General features: G+C 56.2%; 3 protein-coding genes across 5 annotated transcripts in view; 2 read left to right on the top strand and 1 right to left on the bottom strand.

Moving 5' to 3' along the window:
* Positions 1 to 6: 6 nt before the first annotated feature.
* Positions 7 to 5,613, top strand: DDX25 (DEAD-box helicase 25). 3 transcript variants are annotated; one of them, XR_005956230.1, is made up of 11 exons: positions 7 to 78; positions 639 to 774; positions 859 to 951; positions 1,070 to 1,172; positions 1,777 to 1,891; positions 2,226 to 2,403; positions 3,053 to 3,290; positions 3,511 to 3,673; positions 3,802 to 3,990; positions 4,263 to 4,762; positions 5,151 to 5,613. XR_005956230.1 is itself a non-coding variant. In XM_041480612.1 (10 exons), exons 2-10 carry the CDS (start codon positions 662 to 664, stop codon positions 5,213 to 5,215), a joined length of 1,257 nt encoding a protein of 418 aa, XP_041336546.1. In that variant the 5' UTR covers positions 7 to 78; positions 639 to 661; the 3' UTR covers positions 5,216 to 5,613. The 3 variants fall into 3 exon arrangements, 1 of the variants encoding a protein (XP_041336546.1); XM_041480612.1 differs by lacking the exon at positions 4,263 to 4,762; XR_005956231.1 differs by lacking the exons at positions 7 to 78; positions 639 to 774; positions 859 to 951; positions 1,070 to 1,172; positions 1,777 to 1,891 and having other exon boundaries at positions 1,918 to 2,403.
* Positions 5,614 to 6,565: 952 nt separating this feature from the next.
* VSIG10L2 (V-set and immunoglobulin domain containing 10 like 2) lies at positions 6,566 to 11,073 on the top strand. The gene is made up of 9 exons (XM_041480555.1): positions 6,566 to 6,644; positions 6,719 to 7,072; positions 7,827 to 8,111; positions 8,624 to 8,899; positions 9,047 to 9,325; positions 9,619 to 10,260; positions 10,352 to 10,654; positions 10,842 to 10,964; positions 11,045 to 11,073. Exons 1-9 carry the CDS (start codon positions 6,566 to 6,568, stop codon positions 11,071 to 11,073), a joined length of 2,370 nt encoding a protein of 789 aa, XP_041336489.1.
* A 5,157-nt stretch (positions 11,074 to 16,230) lies between these two features.
* CDON (cell adhesion associated, oncogene regulated) overlaps positions 16,231 to 17,956 on the bottom strand; it is a 50,560-nt gene continuing 48,834 nt past the window's right edge. The window contains exons 21-22 of the mRNA XM_041480554.1: positions 16,558 to 16,637; positions 16,231 to 16,237 (exon numbers count right to left, since the gene is read on the bottom strand). Coding sequence (XP_041336488.1) covers positions 16,231 to 16,237; positions 16,558 to 16,637 — 87 coding nt within the window. The remainder of the gene's footprint in view (positions 16,238 to 16,557; positions 16,638 to 17,956) is intronic.

Below are 17,956 nucleotides of genomic sequence, written 5' to 3'. Positions count from 1 at the left end.
GCCGGGGCACGGCCCGCGGGCTCGGCCTGCTCCCCGCGCCGCCCGCGCTCCGGGCCGAGCCCGAGGACGAGGAGAGAGGTGGGTCCCGGAGGGGATCTCGGTGTCAGCCCGCGCTCCGAGCACGGACCGAGCCCGCGGGGTCCCGAGGGAGGGGCGGCCCACGATATTTAGCCGTAATTTGATCAAGAGGGTGTTTAATCAAGAGGAGGGAAGGGCTCGGTGCTGTGTGTGTAGATGCTCATTTGTGAATATGGTGATAGTAAGTCTGGAATAATGGATGTTGCCTGCACTGTCTCTAATGAACCCACAGAACAATAAGAAATCCTCTGGAGAGAGAAGAGGATTCTCATTACAAGCCCTTTATTGTACACTAAAACACAAGAAGTTCCACCTCAGCCTGAGGAAGAACTTCTTGACATGGGGAGCAGCAGAGTGGTGGGACAGGCTGGCCAGGGAGGTCCTGGATTCTCCCTCCTTGGAGACATTCCAGACCTACAGGAACACGTTCCTGTGTCACCTGCTCCAGTTGACCCTGCCTTGACAGGGGATTTGGACTGGATGATTTCCAGAGATCCCTCCCAACCCTGATGACTCTGTGATTCCGTTTGTTTTATTTACGGAGCTGCTGCCTTTCCCAGTGCCTCTGGCTGAGCTGTCACTGATGAACAAGTTGATCCACACATCCCTGGTGGAATCCCAGCAGCACGTGGAGATCCTGCAGCGGGACCCCAGCTCCCCACTCTTCTCTATCAAGACCTTTGAGGAGCTGCCCCTGTGAGTTCCCACAGCCCCCGGCCCCACCATGCTCCAGCATGCCAGCCTCCTTCACACGGGCACTCGGATGCTTTGTTTCCGCAGGAAGAAGGAGCTCTTGCAGGGGGTTTATATGATGGGCTTCAACAGACCATCCAAAATCCAGGAGCAGGCTCTGCCACTCATGCTGGCATACCCGTGAGTAGGAACACGGCTGAGGCGGCTGAGCCCCGGCTCCTCGCGGCATCCCAGCACTGTGGTGCCAAGCAGGAACACCCCGACCCCTCCATTCCACTAAGCTGCTTTTGCCTTGCAGGCCCCAAAATCTGATTGCCCAGAGCCAGTCAGGGACAGGGAAAACAGCAGCTTTTGTCTTGGCCATGTTGAGCAGAGCCAGTGCCAGCAAGAAATACCCGCAGGTAACGCAGGACAGGGAGAGCTGCTGCAGGAGGGGTTGGCCCAAGCGCCCAGGACACTGCCAGGGGCAGAGCTCTGGGCTTTGTCCCTGTTCCTCTGTGACTTGACCCATTGGATTGGGATGATGAACCACCAGGGCTCAGTGGCAGGTAGGACCAAAAGCACATGCCCACCTCAGGATTGCCAGAGTGGATCATTCCAGGCTTCAGTTACCCTGGAATTTAGGTTTTGAGGAGCAGCTGCAGACACTGCTGGTTTCTGGTGGTCAGATACTCCCAGTCCCCTCTCTGGGTGCAGAAGCAGCTTTGCCAGCTGTTTCCAGCCATGTAAGATCTCCTGTTGTATGTATGGACAGTGTGACTGAGCTAGGGCACAGGAACAAGCTGCACCACGCTTCTGAGAGACACATTTCCTCCTCAGAAAGAGCAGCAGCAGCTTCTTTCTGCCCCCTTGGCTGGAGCTGGGAACACAGCCCAGCTCCTGAACCTCCAGCCATGCCATGCTGCCCCATCCCCTGTGCCTCAGTGCTGTGGGATGCTCCCGAGCTCCTCTACCCCGTGTGCCCCATCCTGGGCCTGACAGCTCCTTCCTGTGCTCTCCTGCCAGTGCCTCTGCCTGGCTCCCACCTACGAGCTGGCTCTGCAGATCGGGCAGGTGGTGCGCACCATTGGGAAGTTCTGCACTGACATCAAGGTGAACTACGCTGTCCGGGGAAACCGAGGTGAGTCCAGCCCAGCACAGCTGCCAGCACTGTGCACAGGGGATCCTGTCTTAGAGCCTGGAGCTACCAGGGACTGCCCAGACATCCATGAAGGGCAATAAGGTAGTGTCTGTCCCCCTCTCCTGCTGAGGAGGCTTTTCCATCATCACTAGCTGCTTGCAGACTCCTTTTTGCCATATGGGGGTGGTTCCTCTGCCCAAGGCTGTAGGGAAGTGTCATGATGACCCCTTGAAGGCATCACTGAGCAGCCAGAGTCTGAGTAAGCCAAGGCAAACACAGAGCAGCAGAGAGCTCCATGCCTGGAGGCAGCCAAATGCCTTTTGCCCCCTTGCAGTTCTGAAGGGCACAGTGCTGGAGGAGCAGATCATCATCGGAACACCAGGCACCACACTGGACTGGTGCTTCAAACAACGCATCCTGGACCTGACCAAGATCTCCTTGTTCGTGCTGGATGAGGCCGACATCATGATCGACACGCAGGGCCTCTCCTGTCAGAGCATCCGCATCCACAGGTGAGGATTGCTGAGGGCTGCTGTCCTGATTCCCTGCTTTCCCTTCTCTAGCTTTAGAGGTGTCTGTCACCAAAGGGCTGTGAGAGTGTGCCCCTGCTGCCAGAGAGGCTTGTCCACAGGTCTGTCTTTCTGTACAACTGCGTGCACTGGACGCACAGGAAGACACTTCACCTCATTTAGCTTTCCTTTGAGCTGTTACAGGCCTTGGATTGACTCACAGAACCCTAGAATGGCCTCAATTGGAAGGGACCTTGAAGCCCATCTTCCTGTCTTGTTCCCACCCTTTCCCATTGGCAGGGACACTTCCATTAGACCAGGCTGCTCAGAGCTCCATCCACCTTGGCCTCAAACACTTGCAGGGATGGGGCAGCCACAGCTGCTCTGGACAACCTATGCCAGGGCCTCACCATCCTCACAGGGAAGAACTTCCTCCTAGTATCTAAACCTGTTTTCTTTCAGTGTGAAGCCATTCCCCCCTTTTCTGGTCACTCCAGACTCTTGTAAAAAGTCCCTCACCATCTTTCTTGTCAGCCATCTTCACTTCCCTTTCCGTTGAAGGCAATACAAAATCAGTTTAAATTAGGATTTCTGTCCTTCTGGGCAGCAGCAGCTGCTCTCCAGGGCTGACAGAGCTTTTTCCCTGCCCCAGGGCTCTTCCCAAGAGCTGCCAAGTGCTGCTGTTCTCAGCCACTTACAAGGAGCCCGTGCGGGCCTTTGCGGAGCGGATCATCCCCGACCCCATCGTGATCAAGCTGCGTGAGGAGGAGCTCACCCTGAGCAACATCAGGCAGTACTTCATGGTGTGCCAGAGCTCGGACGAGCAGTACAGGGCCCTCTGCAACCTCTATGGCAGCTTCACCATCGGTCAGGTCATGATCTTCTGCCAGGTAAGGGGCTTGCCTGGGAGAGCCCTGCACTGCCCCTCTCCCATTGGGAATAGCAGGAATGGGTCATTTTACAATGTGGGCACAGCGGGCTCCTCCCAAGACCCCCAATACAAAGGAGCAGACCTCATGGGAGTGTTGAAAACTGCCATGAGCTCCCTCAGAAGGGGCAGGGGACTCTGGAGAGGGAGCTGTTGGCCTCAGCCTGTCCCCATGTGTGCAGACCCGGAGGCTGGCAGACTGGCTGTCGGGGAAGATGAGCCGGGATGGGCACCAAGTGGCCATCCTGACAGCAGAGCTGACAGTGGTGCAGCGGGCCAGCGTCATCCAGCGCTTCCGTGAGGGCAAGGAGAAGGTCCTCATCGCCACCAACGTCTGTGCCAGAGGTATCCTGGCAAACCCAGCGCCCTCTGATAGCCCAAAATGTGCCAGGCTTGCTGTTCTTCCATGTGGGCTTGAGCAGCAGATCCTGTGGGACAGCGTATCCCAAAAGGATCCTTTCCCTCTCTTCCAGGCATTGATGTGCAGCAGGTCACCACGGTGGTGAACTTTGGCCTGCCCATGGATCAGGACGGCGAGCCGGATTTTGAGACCTACCTGCACCGCATTGGGCGGGCGGGGCGCTTCGGGCACCGCGGCATCGCCTTCAGCGTGGTGCAGAGAGAGACCGTGCAGCTCGTGCACAAGATAGAGGAGTATTTCCGTGAGTACCCGCATGGATCCACCGCTCTGAGGCAGGGCTGGGACTGTGATCCCCTCCAGCTCACTTCCTGTTGGCAAATAGTCCCTGTCGGGCTGCTCCTCTCACCAGGGCTCATCTCGCTGGGAACGGGTGACAGATGCAGCTTTTAGGGTGATTTTTGCTCCCCAGCAGGCAGATTTCCCAAGAAGCAGCCCTGGAGGTTGTGTGCAACTTGCAAGGGATGTTACCAGTACCCAGGATGCCTCAGCACTTTCTTTTTCTCCCTCTTTCAGGCATTTTTTCTGCCTTTCCTTGCAAGCACTTGTCCCAGGGGACCTGGTGCCCCAGCTCAGCTCAGCCCTGGCTGTGGGAGAGGAGGTGGCAGCTGTGGAAATCTTTCCTGAGTGGAAATTGATTGTCACTTGCTAACATCAAGAGGATTTTCTTGGGATTTGCCAGATGCCAGGACTGCACTGATGGTTTTTTGAATCCCAGTGCCTGTTTTCCCTGTGATTTTTAGAGGAAAGAAGGTTATAGAAGCCTTCTGATGGGCAGGAAACTGTGTCCCTTCCATCCCTTCCACATCTCCAGCCTCAGAGCCATTCAGCCCTCTTGGTTCCTTCAAATGTTCACCTGTCCTTGGAACCTGGAGTGAGCCTAAGGCAGACACCAGGCAGAGAAGACACAAGCCACACATTCTGGCAAAGACTTGCCATGGAGTAGAAGCAATGAGCAAATGAAACAACTGGCATGTGGATGAGCCCAACCACAGCCATGGGCACAAGGAGCCAGTGTGAGGATGACCCCCCAGCAATCTGACTTGTGCTTTTCATGTTGTGATGTTGCAGTTGGAGGGTACGGACCCTCCCTGTCCTGTGTGGCTGTGGAGGTGGGAGCAGGGAGCGGGGGCACATCAGAGGCTGAGCTCTGCATGCTGCTGCCATGGGGCTGCTGCTGGTGCTTGCTGCCTGCTGCCTGATCCAGTTCCCCTCCTGCTTTGTCCCAGCTGATTTCCCTGCTGACCCCATTCACTGCAGTGCCTCCCAGCTGATTTCCCTGCAGAGGGAAGTGCTGCACTGAGCACTCCAGGAGCTGGCGTGGGGCACTCAGGTGGCACAGACAGCAGCTCAGGGGAGCCAGCTCTGCACTGCATCCCAACAATTGCTCTTTCCTTCCTACAGAGACCACGATCAAGCAGCTGGATCCGTACGACATGGACGAGCTGGAGAAGCTTGCAGCTGAGTGAGGAGCAGGGATTCGTTCTCCCAAATCCAAGTTGTAGTTCTAAACAGGAGGAAAAGTTACAGGGGAAGACTTCCCGGTTCTCTTGTATCCTGAAGCTGTTGAGTTTTGTTGTTGCCTCAGGAGAGGCTGGAGCGAGCCTTGTCTCGCTAGATGGCAGCAGGAATCCACTGCTGCCATCCCAGATCCCGGGGAAAAATCGAAGTGTTCAGGGTCCCGACAGTGCAGGAGAGAGGTTGGAGCTCCGGGTGTTCCAAAATCCAGGTGTTCAGGATTCCATCGGTGAGGGAGAGAGGTTGGACCCCAGGGGTCTGAAACCCAAATGTTCGGGGTCCCAGCAGTGTGAGGACAGAAGCTGGACTCCAGGGACTGGGCTGTGTTTGTGCCTTTGTTAATCTTTAATAAATGAAATTGATTGTAATCACCAGGGTGGCTCCTTCTTTACCAAAATTCTCTGAAATACATCAACCCTCGCACGTGAGGTTTGATTAGGTCATTGTTGACAATGGTGTCATTTATCAGGTTGGCTACTGAGCCCTGCTCTACACATCCAGATTTCTATCCAAACCTGACCTGAATGGGCACAAAAAGTGACCAAAACGTGATGAGAGCGCAGCCAGAGGCAGAAGCAGGACCTGGTGGTAGCAGGAGGGGGCCTGGCCCTGACTCTCTAGTTCCTTGCTGCCAGCTTGAACCCTTTGGGGCATTTCAAGCTCCAAAACCTCTTTGTGGGGAGTACACACATTTGGTATTAACAGTGTGATTTTGGTAACAAGCAATTAATTCTAATTCAAGGATCATTGAGGGAGATGGGAGATGGAAGGTAGTTTTCCAGGCTTTACTGGGTGTTCCCTGATCCCCCTCACCATGTGCACCCCCAAATCCCCCCTGGCTTGCTCCAGCCCCTTGGCATTGCGTTACGGCACAGCCACCCCTATGAATGTTTGATGGTCTGGGGCGTTGCAGACAGTGGGAGATGAAATATCAAACCTTGCTCTTTGCCTGGCTTCCCCAGCTCCGAACCCCCCAGCTTTGATCACAGGGGAGTGGCAGTTTATTTTCCCCTCCTTTAGCCAAAAAAATATTGTGTGTGAAGGAGGGAACCCTCAGGGATTAAATTCTCACGTGGGGGGAACGCAGGGATGCTCCCATTCCCAGAGCAAGTGCGCCGCTCCTCAGCCCTGAGATTGCAGGGGGCCTGGCAGCAGTGGCGTCGGGTTCCCCCTGTGCTGGCAGGTTGATAAATAATTAACAGTTAATCAGGGCTGGGCTTAATTACCTGGGAGTAACCGGAGAGCAGGTCGAGCTGGAGAGCGCAGCCCTGCTTCGGCGTGCCGGTGCTGGACATGGCGCCATGGAGCGAGGCCGGGCACCGCCGCCGCCGCCTTGGAGGGGACCCTGGATCCTGGTGCTGCTGCCGGCGCTGGCGGGGGGTGAGCACCGCCCTGTCCCCGCGGTTCCCGGGTGGGGGGCGAGCAGAGGCCTGACGGCCGCGCTGCCCGGGCAGGGCAGCCGCTGGCGGCCGGCGAGGCGGCCTACGAGGAATGGCGGGCGACGGGCGTGCGAGGCCGGGCGGTGGAGCTGAGCTGTGGGCCACCGGCCGCAGTCCCGCCGGCCGTGGTCTTCTGGAGCTTCACGCCACAGGGAGAGGGGCTCCCCAGGGCTGTGGCCGTGGGCTCGGGCAGGGAGGTGGCCATGGCCCCTGGCACGGGGATGCTGGGCCGGGTGACGCTGCGCAACGGGACGCTGGAGCTGCGCGAGCTGCGGGTGGCCGCCCAGGGCCGCTTCCTCTGCCAGGGGCTCTTCCCAGAGCGGGGCCGGCTCCGTGTGGGCTATGCCGCCGTTCTCCTGCGTGTCCTGGGTAAGTCCCTGACTGTGTCCAAACCGGGGGGACCTGCTGGCCAGAAGTAGTCAGCATCACCCTCTCCTACATCATGGTCAAGTCCAGACCCTTGCCCAGCAGACAACAGAGCCATCCACTTGCCAACAAAACACCCCCCTAGCCAACAAAGGGCTCCACAAGTCAATAAAATGTAGTGCAAGGCAGCGAAGTGCCCCACTAGCCAACGCAGAGTCCCACTAGCCAGCATGGTGGTTCACTAGCAACTGTAGTACCCCATTCACCAACCAAGCACCCCACTAGTTAGCAGAGTACCCTACTTGCCAACATAGTCCTACACTAGCCAGCAAAGCATCCTACTAGCCACCATAACACACTGCTAGCCAATATAGCATCCCATCAGCCAAGGTAGCTCAACACAAGCCAACACGGCACTCATCATCCAAGCCCGAGCTCCACTAGCCAGCACAAGACACCATCAGCCAGCAAACCTCCCTGGCCTCCAATCAGTGTAGCCCCCTAAAAGGCAACACAGCAGCCCACTAAGCCACCCTCATTTCCTTGCCCTGGCCACCCAAGCATCCCCCCGCCCCCCAGACTGGTCCCAGTAGCTACCCCAGCAAGTGGCCATGCCCACAGCCAGGGCTCCCCTCACTAGCCTGCAGCGTCCTCACTGGCCATTCTACTGGCTGCTATGGCATTCACTGCCCAAACAGTCCGTCTGTCCTGGGGCGTTTTGATGTCTGTGGGGGCTGCTCACACTCGGTGCCCCCAGTGCCTGTCTCCAAGCCCTTCGTGCGGCCGACGGCGGCGGCGGCAGCGGAGGGGGCAGCGGTGGCCCTGACGTGCACCGTGCGGGAGGGGACAGAGCCGCTGAGCTTCTCCTGGCAGCACCAGGAGCCCCGGGGCGGTCCCTCAGTGACCCCTGCGGGGCTGGGGGGCTCCAGGGCAGAGCTGCAGCTGACACCTGCCAACCGCAGCCACACGGGCTGGTACCTCTGCACCGTGCACAACGAGGTCAACAACCGCACCAGCGACCCCGTCTACCTGGACATCGTCTGTGAGTGCCCTGGGTGCCACCCACCGCCGGGGGCCCTCAGTCAGCAGCTGGGGGGGCATCTTCAGGGCTGATGCCATCCATGGCATCTCTGGCCACCACAATGCTCTGTGGTTTGTCCATGGCCACTGAGCACCCTGCCACCATGGTATGTCCATAGCTATCATGGAACATCCATGGACATCACGTATCCTGCCACCGTGATGCCTCTGTGGCCACCACTATGTCTCTGTGGCCACCACGGTATGGCTTCTTGTTGCTTTGATGTATTCATGGCCATCATACACCCCATATGTTATTATATACTATACCACCAGCATAATGCCTCTCTAGCCGCCATGGCCACTGTGTGCGCTGCCACCTCGATGCATCCATGGCCACTGTGTGTCATGGTGTGCTCACAGCCCTCATGGTGCACCCTTTCTAAGGACATCCCACCAGTGGGAGGAATCCCCAGGGAGGGCTGTGTCCCCTCTGTGGGCTGTCCCTGCCTGAAGGGCCCCGTGTCCCCGCAGATGGCCCTGACGAGCCGGCCATCCGTGTGGAGCCCTTCTCCCCCGAGCAGGGGGGCTTCTCGGCGGGCGAGCAGGAGGACGTGGTGCTGAGCTGCCTGGCTCCCTCCAACCCCCCCAGCCGCTATGTCTGGCTGCACAATGGCTCCCAGGTGCACATTGGCCAGACCTACGTCATCACTGCCATCGCCCGTGCCCAGGCGGGCACATACACCTGCCTGGCCGAGAACAGCCACCTGCAGACGCGCACCCAGGCCACCATCGTCCTCACTGTCTACTGTAAGTAACCCCGCGGGGGGGCCGAGGGTCCCCACAGGGTGAGACGGACCAGAGCAGCTCCCTGGTGAGGATGTGGGTGGGAGGGGCAATCTGAGGAGGGGCTGGGGGAAATCCAAGCTCTCCCCCAGTGCCGATGGTGTCCTGCAGATCCACCAGCAGGGAGCCCCAGCTGCTCTGCCCTGGCCTCCGATGATCAGCGGGATGTGGCCCTGCGGTGCCGCTGGCTGGGGGGCTTCCCCTTGGCCCGGCTGCGCTGGGTGGGCCCCCAGGAAGAGGAGGAGGAGGAGGAAGAGGGGTTGATGGGGACCAGTTTTTCCATGGCCACCAGGATCCAGTCAGGGGCAGCCACCAGGAACGGCAGCTCCTTCTCCTGCCTGGCCTCTCACCCCGCGCTGCCACTGGGGGCTGCATGTGGGACCACCCTGTGTGAGTGACAATGGGCCCATCTGCCCCCAGCCCCCTTTGTGACCCCCTGGTGTCACAGCAGAGCTGCAATGACCTCGTGCCGTGGCCAAACCATGGGATGGGCACTCCAGGGTGCTGCTGCCTTTCCTGGGACCTTCAGCACCTCCAGCTTGCTCCAAAACGGGGGACGCTGTGGCACGGCCGGGATTGCCGAACCCCCCTCGCCCTGGGGTGGGGGGAGTGTGTGTCTCCTTTTTGGGGGTGCTTTGGCACAGCGTGGCAGTGCCCCACTCCGACACCGCTCCGTCCCGCAGGGGTCCCGTCCGGCAGCCCCAGCTGCGCGGCGGCGGCCACCAAGGGTGACGAGTACGTGATGCTGCGGTGCCGCTGGGAGGGGGGCACGCCGCCCGTCACCCTGCGCTGGCGGGACAGTGCGGGCCGCACCTTGGGCGACCCCGCGGCCTCCAGCGCCGTGCTGGTGCTGAGCACCGACGGCAGCCTGGCGGGCCGGGAGTTCGTCTGCGTGGCCGCGCACCCGCTGCGGGCCGCTGCCGCCGAGTGCCGCCTGCGGCTGGGTAAGCCGGACCCGTCCCCGGCGTCCCCACCGTGCCACGGCGGGGTGGCAGTCCCGGCCCATAGCGTCCCCCCTTCTCGCCGAGCAGAGGCCCCCGAGCTGCAGGCGGAGAGCGAAGTGGCGGTGCTGGAGGGCGGCGAGGCACAGCTGGCGTGCCGGCAGCGTGGCAGCAGTGCCAGTCTCGGTGCCACAGTAGCTTGGTACGACCCAAAGGAGCGGGAGGTGACACCGGGGCTGGCCAAGTACCAGCTGGAGCAGGGAGAAGCGTGGGTCAACCTCACGGTCCGGGATGCCGAGTGGCCGGGGGACAGTGGGATCTACCGCTGCACCGCCACCAATGCCGTGGGCACCGCCAGCCTCCCCGTCCGCCTCCGCGTGGACCGTGAGTCCTGGGAAGGGCAAAGGTGGGCTGGGGGCATCAAGGGTGGGCTGGGGGCATCGATCCCCTCCTGGCGGGTGCCATCTCGCCGCAGGGTACCCAGCCCCGCCCAACGTCACCATCAGTAAGCTGCGGTACACGCGGGCGCGCACCGAGGTGCGGCTGGAGTGGCGGACGCAGGGCGCCGGCAACCTCACCGGCTTCGTGGTGCAGCGGCGCCAAACCAAGAAGCCCCTCCGGGAGACCCCCAGCCCCTGGGAAACAGCCGCCGGCGACATCGAGCCGCACTCCCGCGACCGGCGCCTGGGGGGGCTGGACCCCGCGGTGCTCTATGCTTTCCGCGTCCTGGCCGTCAACCACCGCACGGCCGGGCACCCCTCCGAGGTGCAGACGCCAGGTGAAGGGGCAGGGGCTGCTCCGCGGGGGCAGAGCGAGGGTTGAGTGGAGAAGGGCAGCGTGTCCATCCTGCGGAGCCGAGTGTGAGCAGCCGTCAGCAGGTTTCAGGCACGGGCTCGCACCTTCCCGGGCCTTTCTGGGCTCTGCCCGTCCCTGCTGCCTGCCATGTTCCCTCTGCTCTCTTCCAGCCGAGCCTCCCTTCGAGGCCTACCCGGCGGTGACGGGGGCGGCGGTGGCGGGGATGCTGGTGGCCACCGCAGCATCGCTGCTGGCCGTGCACTGCATCGCCCGCCACCGGGAGACCCTCCCGCGTGAGTGCCGGGGCCGCGGGGGCTCCTCGGGGGCCACAGCTCGACCCCGACCCCCCCACCTCACCCATCTGTCTCCCCAGGGCTGCACGACCTGCTGTTCCGCACGTGAGTGCCCAGACCCCTCTGCCCCCCGCCGCCGCCCCCGGCACCAGCGAGCCCCCCGTGTCCCCCAGGGCCGGTCCTGGCGCACAGGAGCCCGTGGGCACAGCGGAGGATGCTGAAGCAGCCGCAGGGAGGGACGAGGAAGCAGGGCCAGCCCAGGGAGACTCGTGTGCCCCCGGCACGGCAGCAGGTGCCGAAGCAGCACCAGCGCAGGGAGAGCCGTCTGCCCCGGGCACGGCAGCAGGTACCGGGCGGGCTGAGGGCAGAGCCCCTGACCCAGCGCCCAGCCGTGGCACCCGGGCTCCTCCACCCCTTGCAGAGCCGCTCTCGGCAGCACCAGGCACCAGCGATGAGCCAGTTGATGTCACCATCACCGTGACAGCGACACCGTGACCACTTCTGCTCCGTATTTCCCTCTCCTCTCTCCCACACCGCGGGACGGCAGCACCCACCTGTGCCGCGGCGGGCTGCTCCAAACGCAGCACCCGGAGAAAGCCCCTCCGGCTCAGCCCCGGGCCTGCAGTTACTGCTGGAGCTAAAATAAATATTTAGGCTACAATAAATAGTTTCTCACCGATGGCAGGAAAAAAGCCCGAGGGCCGAAGCGCTGCTCTCAGCCCCGGGGCTGGCACTGACTGGGGATGATGCTTGAGGACTCTGCTGTGGTGTCTGTGGTACAAAAACAGCCACAAAGCTTTTTGTGGGAAGGGGCCTCATCTTCACCCCCAGACTGCCCAGTTTCAGGCCAAACCGCAGGAGGTTAAAAATAGTGACTGGAGATGGTTTTTCCCTGCATTGGTGCAAGCATGAAGGGAAGCAGGGCCAAGGAAAGTGTCAGGCAGTTCCCAGCTTTCCTGAGTCCTCATCTTCTGCTGTGTGTGGAGACAAGGGCACCTTGGATCATTTTCTCCTGTATTTGGTTAATAACAACCCATTGGGAAGTATCAAGCCACATGAACCAACCTTGATCAGTGCCCACAGAGTATCAATCTCCACATCAGCCATAAAGCAGCACTGATCCCTCTATCAAACCACCCCCAGAAATACAAACCCTACCCAAACCCCCTGCAAAACCATCACTTCCAAACACATAACATTCCAAAGGGATATTACAGCTTCTCTGGAAAACAGAGCGTCTTTATCTGACACACCCACAATACAGGGGAGATTTAAGCAAGGTTGTTTAAAACCATGGTTAAATTTCAGTGTTTAGGGAAAACTAAGCAGCCACAGTTAAATCTCAACAACTTGGGCCAATCTCTGTTGGAAAAGAGGAAAACCTTGCAGCAGATCCTGCAAAAGGAAAATTCAGGCTGTGAGGACAAGATAAACAAAAAGGGAGGAGGGAGATCTGTGGTGGCTCTGGGGTACGTGGCAGCCAAAGCCCACAGGTGTGAAGTCTATGGTGTGCAAAGAACTTTGGAATAAAGCAGCTCTAGCTGGGAGGATGCACAACCCTAAAAAAAAGGCAAAAGAATAAATATAACCACAAATAATGCAATAGAGAAGGCTTTGGGGAGAGCTCATTGTGGCCTTCAATTACCTGAAGCAGGAGGGAGATGATTTCTTATACAAGCACAGTTACAGGACAAGGGAGAATGGTTTCATACAGCCAGACAGCAGGTTTAGATGGGATATTGGGAAGAAATTCTTCCCTGTGAGGGTGGTGAGGCCCTGGCACAGGGTACCCAGAGAAGCTGTGGCTGCCCCAGTCTTGAAGTGCCCAAGGCCAGGTTGAATGGGACTTGGAGCAGCCTGGGATAGTGGAAGGTGTCCCTGCACAGCAGGGGTGGAATGGGATGAGCTTTAAGGTCTCTCCCAAATCAAACTGTGCTGGGTTTCTGTGAAACATAAAAACCCATTCCAACACTTGGAGCAGCCCATGGAGCTGCTGCTACCCAAGCAGATCTCAAAGGCTCCCTCCTCACACAGACATCACTCCCCAAACCCTGTGGCTGGCAAAGCTGCACCAGTAGCCCTGAGCTCCCCAGGGCTTTGGAGCAGCTGCAGCCAGGCTGACATGGCTCCCTCCCTTCCAGACTGGCCAGGGACACGCTGCTCTGGGCTGCAGGTGTCACCTCGGGGTGGCCAGCACTGTAAATTTTGATTCATTTCTGGGGCTTTGCACTGTGACTCGTGTGGGAGGAGGGAGCGCTTTGCAAGCACTGATTTGGTTTATTTACTGGGATTAAATTTGGAAAGGAAAAATTAAAACACCCACCCAAGCCCTGCAGTTAAGGCTGCAGCACCTCCATCGTGCTGTGTCCAGGATGGGCAGGTTCCTGACAGTGCCAAGGGCTGCTGGGAGCTGTTTCACCATGACTGGTTGCATTTCAGAGCTATCCAAGCTGAAAGTAATCCCCCAAACCAAGAGTTGAACTGGATTTTGTCTTCTGTGAGTGGGAAAGTGAGACAGGCTGATTTCCACCTGTACTTGTGCAGAAGGGTTATTGAGCACCTAAAGACACAGTCACTGACTCAAGTTCTGCTTCAAGCTGCACAGAACAGACTCAACCAAGGCTCATTTCCCTTACTGATCTTATTTCCTCACTGGGATCTTCCCAGAGAAACCAAGAGAGGCCAGGAGGTGTTCATGGAAAGGAGGGTTCAAGTGCCATGTCACTGAGCTGCCAGGGAGGTGGCAGCTGTTGGTCATTTCAGACCTGCTTAACTCCCTCTCTTGGGCTCCTCAGAAGCTCTTGTCCCACTGGTAAATTGCCATGGACACACACTCCACATTTCCCATCCTCATTCTTTATATTATTACAATTCTTTTTTATACACATAACCAGGCTAGTTTTGTGGTGTGTGGGGGAAGAAAAAAAAAAACAACAAAAAAAGGGATTTCAAGGCATAAATAATATAAAAAGGCAACCATTTTGAAACCAAGATACATTCATATGACACTACTACAAAAAATAAATAGTGACTCTCTCTGTTATAATTAACATCCCCCCGTGACTCCCTTTCAGCGGTGCTGCGGTGCAGTTCCTGGCGTTGAGTGGGGACAATGGTCACTGCCTCAGGTTTCCTGCAGCTGGAGCTGACAAAGGTCCCCAGAACCATTTAGGGTGGCTCCAGATGAACTCCATCCTGGTTTTTCCTTACAGTCCTTGGAAAGAGGCTGAAGAATGAGGGGGCTCCAACTCAAAATGTGGTTCGACGTTTCCGAGTGCAGGAAGCTGCCGCCTGCAAAGCAAGAGCAGGGCGGGTGGTTGTGTCGGGTTTTTCAGGAGATTCTCTGTCAGCTCAACAGAACCACATGCCCCAAAAACTCTTTAATTCCAGTGGGTGATGCTCTTTGGGCTCAGGCTCATTCCCACCATACCAGGCACAAGCACAGGGCATAGGCTGTATCGTCAGCCCAGCACTGCAGTAATAATAAAACCTGCTCTGAGATGGCTGCTGCTGAAAACAGCTATGAAATAATGCTGAACCTTTAGGATTCATTTGCACGTGGTCACAATTCACAAAACTGCTGCATTCACCCCAAATCAGCAACAGCTCCAGGCATTTGGTGGAAATGGGCTGGTGAGGAGTTCATGGCACCAAGGCCACGCTCCTGATCTGGCACACCCTGCCAGGTGTGTCCACCTGAACCCCCCTTCCCCTGCTGCCACGGGGGAGCTGCCTGAATTCAGCACATGATTCCAGGCTGGGATGAGGACAGGCAGCTCAGGGGGACAGCCCTCACCTGTGCAGTGAGGTTGAACAAAATGGGGAAAACACTCCAACCTCAAATTCCCACTTGCCAAAACCTACTGAGCTGACTGCCCTAACCCAAGAGGCCTTTCTCCTCCTCCTCCTCCTCCTCCCCCTGGGCATACACCCAGCTCCCCGGTGTAAAGCTGAGGCACGCTCTGGTCCCCTCCATTCCCCTCTCCCATGTCCTCTTCCCATTCCCCCAGCGGCAGGACAGGAACAGAGTGGTCCCTGCTGTGCAGCTCTCTGCCAAACCGAGGTTAATGATCCCCTCCGGGGCAAGGCAGCTGTAAGGGACAACTTGTTTCTCTATCAAGCAGTCAAATATAGAATGGGGCTGTGAAAACTCAAAGTTCAGGCCCTGCTGATGACCCGCCTGGGAGGAGCAGTGCAGTTGCAGAGGATGGAACTCTTTCCCTCACTTTCTTAGGGAAAAAAAAAAAAAAAAGAGCAAATAAAAACCTAAATGTGTTCAACACTGGAAGCAAGCTCTTAATTACAGCGTAACACATATGGCGTGCTCTAAATTACCAGGAGTGTCAGACGTCCTGGAGAGAGCTGCTGCACTGCCTGCTGGAAATCACAGCATTGATTGTGACAAATTGGTGTGTGAGGGAACGTACTGGGCTTTCCTGAGACCTGCCAGGGACACTGGGCCAGGCAAGGCACGCCAGCTCCACCTGCGAGCAGCAGCTCGTCAGCATTACACCGTCGTGCACGTATTTATGGAAAAAAGAAGGATTCAAGGCTCATTATAAGCGGTATTTTAAAAAGTAAAACTATGAAAATAAAGTGAATGTGTTTTCTGCCTTCAACAACAGCTTTATTGTTCAACAAGGGGTGGACTTGATGATGCTTGTGGGCCCAACTTAGAATATTCAATGATTCAATGATTAATTTCAACTCAGCTTAGCCAGATGCATACCTAAAGGCAGATGAGGATTTTAACAATACTGAAAAATCAAAGTATGATTGAAAAAAAAGCCCAGAACTTACCAGTCAGAGCAGCCCAGCTTGTCTGACTTTCAGTCCTATTTCTAATCATTAAAATAACCAGAGATTGAGTCAGAAGCCCAAGGAGGATAATAATTCCAAAAGTGAAAACTCAGTAATTTTTATTAGATTTCCAACTCCTAGCTACAATACAGAAGACAGATTTTCCCTTATTCTACACAAGAATCCTTTTTCCCTTGAAAAAAATGTATCCCACTCTGACAATGGCTGGTCATCTCCTCCTGAAGGCCTCAAGAACTTCAAATCCCATGTTTTACAAAGAACAGCATTGTGAAGGCAAAGGAGTGAGTTGGTTAGTGTTCTTAAGGGAATGTCAGGAAGTGTAAAATATAGAAGACCAATTAAATCCCATTTGACAAGCTCCATATGGAATGATTTTGTTATCTCAGAACTGAAGAAAAACACAGGAAATACAGATTTTTTTAAAAAATCCAGCGCCCAACCTGCCTCACTTCCTAGAGAGCATCAGAGGAGCAAATTGAGCAAAGTGAGATCTGGAATTTTAACAACTTGTTTTATTCTATCTATGGAAAATCCTCAACTGCTCTCCAGGTCATCCATGGAGCTCCTCTTGCTAGCCAGGACTTCAGCTCTCATCTTTTGTCAGCCCAGCTCCACCCCAGCACACAGAGGGCTGTTCTCTGGGCAGGTCATTTCTTACCTGTTAGTGTCATTTCTCACCTGTAAGTTCTCACCTGTAACTGTAAGTTCTCACCTGTTATTGTCATTTCTCACCTGTAACTGTCATTTCTCACCTGTTATTGTCATTTCTCACCTGTTATTGTTCCGACAATTCCGGCAGTTGATGCACTCCGAGGGGTCAGCCTGTGGCACTGCCGTGTACATCCCACCACCCTGCAGCAGGAAGGATTAGTAATTAATAACCAGAAATCAAATCACTGTTGGGACAGCCAAGAGCTCTCTGACTCAGTTTCCCCACTCTGAGCACGTTATCGATGCCCTGCTCCGGGCTGTACGTGGCACAGCAACACTGAGCGATTGTCCAAAGGCCAGGGGAGGGCTTTGCCAGTGTGTGTGTCAGGGAAAAGTAAATAACTGCAGCTTAGACAAGTATGTGGTCATTTCCCTGGTCTGTTTTCAGCTTAATATGCTGAGGTTTAATTTAATAAACACACTGTAAATATATTTATTTTTAACGCTGATGACAGACACGAAAGCGAATTGCTGTTCATTAGCACGCAAGGCTTGTTTAGGGAGACAGAGGATTAAATTTGCAGGGCTGATGTCACACACAAACCCATCCCACTTTCCTGTAATTACTCCGATTAGATCAGTTTACTTCACTACACTGATTTTTGAACCGTTTGGTATTTGTACAGATGGGGTAATTCCTCAGCCAGCAATGACTCCGGGTGAGAGGGATTTTGTGTTGTTGGTTTTGGCTAACGGGGCCATTACAAGCCAGTTGAAATGCCCAGATTAACACATACCTCATTGTTAGGGACCAGGCAGACAGTGATGTGGGAGCCACTCCAAGGGGGCTGCAGAGCCAGGCTCCTGCACTGGGCTCCAGGAGGGAGCCAGGCTGGGAAAGCTCACCTGGCTTTTGGCAGCTCAAGTGGTAGGCAACTTCTAGCAATCCCGATTTTTGCAAAAACAGAGCTTATCCTGAAGTTTTTGAGGGGTAGGGAGCACTGAGGAAATGCCTAATTAGTCTTGATTGCCATCCTGGCCAGTTTCTCCCTTCCTCATTTAACCCAATCATTGAAACAATAAAGAGCAACCTAACGAGGATCAGAACATCCTGTTCCTCTGCTAGCCTCGCCCACGTGCCAGTCCCAGCCCTTCTCCATGGGCAGAGATCCTGTGACTCAAACTTTCTACAACAGGGAGTGGGGAAAGAAAAGCTCAACCCCATCACCTGTTCCCAGCAAGACAGCAGCGTTGGGTGGACACCTCAAGGCACAGAGGAGCTCCAGGCACCAAGACCTGTGTCACCACAAACATATTTCCTTTTTTCCCCCACCAAAAAATAAAAATGGGAGGAACAAAACATAATGCAAACTCCCAGACTTCCTCCCAGGAAAGCTTCTGAGCACTGCAAATGTTCCCTCCCTGAGGGCTCTGAGATTTTTTGAGAGTTTCACCCACTGGGAAGTTGGACAGGTCAAAAAACCTAGTTTGGGCCTTGGTTGCTCTTGAAAACAACCAAA

Source organism: Pyrgilauda ruficollis, unplaced genomic scaffold, assembly GCF_017590135.1.
Source record: "Pyrgilauda ruficollis isolate IOZ18807 unplaced genomic scaffold, ASM1759013v1 scaffold52, whole genome shotgun sequence".
NCBI classification, from domain to species: domain Eukaryota; kingdom Metazoa; phylum Chordata; class Aves; order Passeriformes; family Passeridae; genus Pyrgilauda; species Pyrgilauda ruficollis.
Note: the sequence above shows the minus strand (reverse complement) of the source record. Positions and strands in the feature narration are given on the sequence as shown.

Coding starts and splice junctions, on each gene's coding strand:
- DDX25 (XM_041480612.1), top strand. CDS start 662: ATGAACAAGTTGATCCACACATCCCTGGTGGAATCCCAGCAGCACGTG. Junction 952..1,069: donor CCACTCATGCTGGCATACCC/GTGAGTAGGAAC, acceptor TTTGCCTTGCAG/GCCCCAAAATCTGATTGCCC. Junction 1,892..2,225: donor CGCTGTCCGGGGAAACCGAG/GTGAGTCCAGCC, acceptor GCCCCCTTGCAG/TTCTGAAGGGCACAGTGCTG.
- VSIG10L2 (XM_041480555.1), top strand. CDS start 6,566: ATGGAGCGAGGCCGGGCACCGCCGCCGCCGCCTTGGAGGGGACCCTGG. Junction 6,645..6,718: donor GCTGCCGGCGCTGGCGGGGG/GTGAGCACCGCC, acceptor CTGCCCGGGCAG/GGCAGCCGCTGGCGGCCGGC. Junction 7,073..7,826: donor CGTTCTCCTGCGTGTCCTGG/GTAAGTCCCTGA, acceptor CGGTGCCCCCAG/TGCCTGTCTCCAAGCCCTTC.